Genomic DNA, 6,750 nt, shown 5'->3' with positions numbered 1-6,750 from the left:
GGGGAGACTGAATAGTAGGTTAAGCAGAGATGCTATGGCGCAAAGAACTGATCCTGTCCTTCAACCACAGCCATCAGCTCCGGTTAAGAAAGAGAAAAATAGCCGCAAGCAACACAATGCCAATAATTCGCATTCATCAGTTGAGGACAAGGCAAAAACTTTGGCAAATCTTAAGGATCAAGTTAATGATTTAAGCAGGTATTTTGAGGTCATTGATTTGAGCAGGGAAATGCTGACAGATCAGAAAGAACATGATAATGGTTGCCCTGTTTCTCAGGTTGACAACAATATATCGAAATTGAATGGTGACAACAATGTCATCATGGCACATGGTCAGAAACAGGACATGCTGCCTAACACAGTCCCGGGTTCTAGTCCGCTCTCAAGCTCAAGAACTCCATTGGCTGACAAAACTTCCATCTCCAATGCAACTGGATTATTTACTCAGTCAACGACAATAGAGAAGTTAGCAGAGAAGCCATCAAAATCCCCTGCTCCAGAAGGCCTTCCTAATTACAAAGAGAACACCTTAGCCCTATATGAACTCTAGAATTTTCTCGTTGATGAAGAATGCAGAAGTTGTCATGACGGTTTTAACCGGCTAATGTGGATTTTAATTATATTACCAGTGATCTTGGCTTGAACCAACTAGATCAAATAATAGACATGAGACAGAACAAACAGATCTTAATTTGGTCATTGTAAACATACACATATGATATAAGTGCCAACAGGGAAAAGGAACCACAAGAGATTAGCAGTTTATTCTAAGAAGCATGAAATAGATCTACAAAAGACAAATCCAACTCCTGCTATCCCACTAATACATAGATTGCATAAACGATTCCCGGTATGTATCCCAGTATAGTCAGCAACAAATCAATCCAGAATTCCACCTGCAATTTCAAGAAAAATAAAGCAAAAAGAAGGAAACAATGTCAATGCCTGCCATCATTAATAACTAATCTGAAGAAGAAAGATTAAAATGGCAGTTGTAATTCATTGCGGTGAAGTTCTTTAGCACATTTTGTTATAAAACTCATACAGATGAAACTAATGCAGAAAGAAAAGCAAAGGCATTACCCCACATCCATAACGGAGGAAGACTCCAACAGGGGGTAACAATATTGCCAATAACACTTCAAGAAACGTCTCTGAGCCCATACTCCGATTTGATCTGCTTAGATTGAAAGGTTTTTGCTAGCTATCCAATAAACCCCCCACAAATTATTTGTCCCTGCTACTAATGAATGTACACAAGGCTAATTCAGTTCCTTAAAATTTGAGGGCTAATATCTAGTTATGAACGTAGAGAATAAAAGCAGTTTGAAACGGCAGATGAGGGGTTGTAGCCATGGAAATGTGTCAGCTATGCAGGAGCAATGGTGATATAAACCGACCACGTGGAAGTACACGTGGCATGATGTAAACATGTTTAGTTGTCTCCTTCCCCTTGACCCGGATCGTAGCCAGAAGAAAGAAGAAATAGCTTTAAAGTTAGCGTCAGACTCCCGTCTGATGGAGAAACCACAAATCAATACTTATGAAATCTTTTAATACATTACAAAAAATTAATTTTTACCCTCATCATCTAATCACATTTTACTTACCTTTATAGACTCATAATCACCATAATCTAGATATGAAATTACTAAAACATTATAAACCAAAGTTCTTTAGTGAAACAATTTATATCAATTTGATTTACGTAAAAAAAAACAAAAATTTTGAATAAAATTAATTCATTTTAAATTATACACATATTGGATGTGCCTATAATACTAGTAACAATAGTGTTCGAATTTCACTCGGAAATTTGTCACTTACACTCTTTCTAGCCTTTTATTCATTGAGCGAATTGGAGTGAAAAAGAAAAAGTAATTTGAAACTATGAATATCACTCTCCTAACTTTTTTTTGTTGTCAACTTTGTTTAAATATGCACACACACACAAGGACAAGAATTTCAAGGAGAACACTTTGTCCAATATGTGATTTGTTGGGTAGTAATTATTCATGCGCTAATTAGTATGAGTACCTCATTAAACATTTGCCACAAGTTCGAGTTGGCTATATTGTCCATTGGACATGCTTGAAAACAAATAGTAGATTCAAAACAGGCAACGGGCTATGGAGTATAGGACCAGAAGAAGTGTAGTATTCAATATTCCTGCATGGAAGAATCTGTTATTGGCCTTCCATAACTGTTTAATAAGCTGAGAGGCCATTAATGGAATGGAATAATGTGTTCGAATTTTGACCTCCTGTAAAGCCAATTATTATTGCACTATATATTTATATATAAGCTAGAGTAGTAGAGATATCTGGCTTTTCCGCTCATCATTTTCGTTTCCTTATGCACAAATCAGTCCCATTCGGACAGTTCTCAAGGCTTTCATTCCATTTCAATCATACCAGGGATGAGAAATGTGGAGATGGAAATTTGCTTGGACGGAGAGGACCCCCAATAATCAAGAAATTACCTGTTCAAGCAAAGCTCAGCTGATCCTTTTCACTGCAGAAACTTTTGCTTTGCTTCTCAGTTGGAAATCTGATAATTACACTCCACAGCTGTCGACTTCTGATCCAATTTGATTCCATTGAAATTTTCCTGAATTTGGGACTTGTGGTAATCAAATATGGCTGGGGTCCTGTCATCCTGAATAGGCTCCATCATGGTAATGGTGTCTAAGGCTCCGCGGTCTTCTACACAAAGCAAGCACAAAAGGAGAAATACTGGGCAATGAATTTGTCAGTGCTGTCATTTCGGGGACCCAATGAGAGAAAATTGTGTCTGTGATTCAAGAAACTGCAGAAACTTTGCACTCCATTTCTTCTTCCTCTTACTTGTGTCTAGTTGATATTTCTAGGAAATTCCTGACTCACTAGATTAGTCATTAGCGGCAGCTATTGTAACAAATAAGCAAATGCATCCCTCGTTTGAAAGCCCCCATCTTGAGCCTGTGCTGCAACTGATATGATAAATATCTTGAAGCCATTGAAAAAAGTTATCAAGTACTTTTCACAAAGGAAAACGTGCTAAAAGATTGCCACCATAGTTCTTCTAAAGCATTCCAGACTTGCATAATTACCAACAGATGTTACAGAAAAAAGTTGGAAGTGATGCATGCTAATAGGATTACTTACTTGTAGCAACCTTAGATATAATACTGCTCAATTGTTTACAACTTCTATCTGCCTTGAATAATTGTTAAACTGACATCATTAACAGAATGTCCAGTTTGTTGCGAACCTTCACCTTCCCATGAACCCAATCTTGCAGTATAAGCTGGTAATTTAGGAGGAGGCAGCTCTGCAATTTCAATGTTCAGCATTGAAAGAACATTAGACACATTTGGCCTATCATTAGCAGATTCCTGCACACATAATAGTCCCACGTGCACATATCTCAAGATCTCCATTTCAACCCGTGGATCAGATAATGCTGGATCTACTAATTTTGCGGCTTCGTTTTCATTCCATAGTTTCCAGGCCTGAAATGTTGAAAACATGGCAAAATGTGGATTTAGCGAGAAGCTAAATGACATGCATATGAAGTTCTTATCGACCATAATCGGTAGAAAACTTACATATCCTATCAGACTCAGATCATTCTCGTCATCATGGGAGCTAGTATTTTTCTTTCCACTTACAATCTCTAATAACAATACCCCGAAACTGTATACATCTGATTTCTCTGAAAACTTACCCTTCATCGCATATTCAGGGGCCATGTAGCCACTGCATCATCATATTATTCAGGCATGAAGATTTAGTTTTGTAGTTTTGTTAATTAAGGTTGGTAAGAAGAGAGTTGGAATTTATCATGATTGAACAGAAGGTAATTTAAGAAGATATGTACTCACTATGTCCCTACAACTCTATTTGTGTTGGCTTGATCCTGGTTGCCTCCAAAAATTCTTGCTAAGCCAAAATCTGATATTTTTGGATTGAGCTCTTCGTCTAGGAGGATGTTGCTTGGTTTCAGATCCCTATGAATAATTTTCAACCTCGAGTCTCTGTGAAGGTAAAGGAGGCCTCTGCCAATCCCTTCAATGATTAATTTGCGTCTGTTCCAATAAAGTAAATCTCGTTTTTGTAAATCTGAAACGATAATGAAGTAGAGGGTTAGTACAGTTCATTAAAGTAGGTGCTCTAATGTGCTAGCAATCAGGAGTCTATGGAACTGCAACATCTCTAAGGAAAACAGGATTAATCATCTTTCATCTACTAACCAAATAGATAGGCATCCAAGCTTTTGTTTGGCATGTATTCATAGATTAACATTTTTTCTTCTCTTTCGACACAGCACCCCAGGAGTCTAACAAGATTACGGTGTTGCAGCTTGGAAATGAGCTCAACCTCATTCATAAACTCCTTGATCCCTTGATTCGAAGAATTTGAAAGCCTTTTCACCGCAATTTTCTGGCCGCTTAAAAGTTTCCCCTTCAAATAAGTTGAACAAGATTAGTAAATCGTTCATGGATCCCTTCAATCATTTAACTCTTGAGTTACAGAAAACACCTTGAACACTGGACCAAAGCCACCTGTGCCTAGCTTATTCTTCACATGAAATGTATCCGTTGCAATAGCCAGTGTCTCATAACTGTACAACGGCAGCTCTTCGAGATTTGATTGTTCTGGCTTGTCACTCAGAATGCTTTCCTTTTTAGACACTTCGCCTTCTTCAAATAATGACAATTCAACATTTTGCTTATTCCCTGATTATGAGCCAAAATGTAAGTAGATGTGTAGTATGTGATGACCGTACTCTTCTGCAAGTTTAGCATATTACCTCTGTGCCTTGTCAACCACTTCCGGAAACAGTATGCCGATATGGCCAAGAATAAAAGACCCAAAACTACTGTGCTTGCAATGACGGCCTTCATGTTCTTCCGGAAACCTGCGTTCAGGGTGTTGAAGCTAGTTAAGAAAATTTAGAGCAAAGGAACTGGAAGTAATCCTTCAATTTGATTTCTTTTCGGTTGAAAGGTAATCATTAAGAAAATGGGTTGAGGAGATTTTACAAATCGCAGCGTAAATTCTATTTCTATCAGGTTTGTATCTAAGAACACGGGTATGCAACAGCAACAATAGCATAGCACAATGTATTACCAAGTTCCGTATGTGCCACCCTTATGTGAAGGTCTGCCCCATTAAAAGAGAACTGTTGTATGTCAATTAGGCTGCTGCTCCAGTACATACATCCAATCCCTGTACTATAGGCATATGCTATGCAGGAGCAATTGTTCAAGCACTGATTACCACAGTCTTGCTCTGTAGCTGACCTGAGGAGCTCCATTAAATGAGCAAAATCTGGAATTTTTATGTTTGCAAGCTTCAAAAATCCATCTGGTTTGCCCTCTTGACCAGCAGAGATGTTTCTGTCGCACTGCAGCAATGCCTTTCTGGAGCAGCCACCAGTCCAGTTTCCCTTGTCCCATTCCTCCTTGTTTTTTGGTTCAAAACCTTGCAGGCATGTACAAATTGGCGAATGCTGAGGATTGCAACTTCCGAAAGGGCCACATTTGCCATAAACATCACATTCACTCTTTAGACTTGTCCACGAAACCTTGGAGTGTCCATCTCCATAATACGAAACCTTCTCAGCTAGAACCCCTGAAGAATTCAATACATAGTATAACAAAGCAAGATCATTGATGAAGGAGTGTGTAAAATATTCAGATCCATTAGGGTCTGTCACCAGATCAAATCGATTATGGTATGCAGAACTCATTTCAGGAATTCCAATAAACACGTTTCCATTCCATGGACCACTCCGCCAGTAAGGTTTACTATGATTCCAGATGAAAAACTCTGGGATTTGAAGAGGGTCAACGCCAAAAGAGAAGTTTCCAACTGAGGGATCAGAGGGACTTCGCCATGAGGTCAGCCGGATCATGTTATTTTTGCTTATCACGCCTATTTTCATTGTCCTCACAAGAGTATCCGTAGGAGTCTGAAAACTTTCCCACAAAATTCTTCCATTTGAGTTGTCCCTCAAGACCAAGTTCCCAGTATCCAAAAGTTGTGCACTAGAATTTGCCACAGAATTTGCTACGTTAGACGACCATAGTACGTTCTTCTGCCCATTCAAGATCACAGCATTACCATCTTCTGAAATTGTCAACATTCCTGCAGAATCCGTAATGGGGTCGTCTCTGTTAGCCACCCACACAACACTCTGTGCTGGAATATTGAGAATGATTCCAACATAGCGGTCACTAGTATTTACAGGACTGAAGAACGCTAATTTAAAGTTTTGGCTTGCGGAAACTATAGTTGCAGAATCTCTCATTGGCTCGTTGACAGTTATGGTGTCTAGAGCAATGAAAACTTCTGACCAAAAACAAGCAAACAGGAAAAGGAGAGGGAGGAGGTTTTTGAGACCCCTCATTTTGATGGCCAAGTGAAGAGAAATGTATATGGTTTTTTATAAAACAATGCAAGAAATGCAGCTGCTGAGAGTATTGTGACTTTCCATGAACCTCGTTTGTTCCTCTTACTCACTCACTTCCACTCAAGTTGCTCCAAGTCTGCGCTTTGTAATTGTATCCGACTTGGGAAATCCTATTAATCATCGAAAGCAACAAAAAAAGTAAAATACACACACTAGTTGAGTCAATTAAGGATAGTGAATGGTACTGATAGGAATAAAAAGTGTTTGAACTTGGTCATGAACCTCAAGCTACAGAGATATTTGACCTTTCTTCTTTTCTTTGTATCTCAACCATCTACTTTGATTGGTCGT

General features: G+C 38.7%; 2 protein-coding genes across 2 annotated transcripts; both read right to left on the bottom strand.

The window, feature by feature from the left end:
* Window positions 1–693: 693 nt before the first annotated feature.
* LOC113748430 (salt stress-induced hydrophobic peptide ESI3) lies at window positions 694–1,291 on the bottom strand. The gene is made up of 2 exons (XM_027291982.1): window positions 1,084–1,291; window positions 694–896 (listed from the first exon to the last, which is right to left on the bottom strand). Exons 1-2 carry the CDS (start codon window positions 1,162–1,164, stop codon window positions 813–815), a joined length of 165 nt encoding a protein of 54 aa, XP_027147783.1. The 5' UTR covers window positions 1,165–1,291; the 3' UTR covers window positions 694–812.
* Window positions 1,292–2,538: 1,247 nt separating this feature from the next.
* Window positions 2,539–6,396, bottom strand: LOC113782030 (G-type lectin S-receptor-like serine/threonine-protein kinase At1g11300). Its single transcript, XM_027327943.1, has 8 exons — window positions 5,092–6,396; window positions 4,795–4,891; window positions 4,524–4,720; window positions 4,235–4,445; window positions 3,866–4,103; window positions 3,631–3,740; window positions 3,253–3,513; window positions 2,539–2,705 (listed from the first exon to the last, which is right to left on the bottom strand). The coding sequence occupies exons 1-8, from the start codon at window positions 6,394–6,396 to the stop codon at window positions 2,539–2,541; spliced, it is 2,586 nt and encodes an 861-aa protein (XP_027183744.1).
* Window positions 6,397–6,750: the final 354 nt, after the last annotated feature.

This window comes from Coffea eugenioides, chromosome 9, assembly GCF_003713205.1.
Source record: "Coffea eugenioides isolate CCC68of chromosome 9, Ceug_1.0, whole genome shotgun sequence".
In the NCBI taxonomy this organism is placed as follows: domain Eukaryota; kingdom Viridiplantae; phylum Streptophyta; class Magnoliopsida; order Gentianales; family Rubiaceae; genus Coffea; species Coffea eugenioides.
Note: the sequence above shows the minus strand (reverse complement) of the source record. Positions and strands in the feature narration are given on the sequence as shown.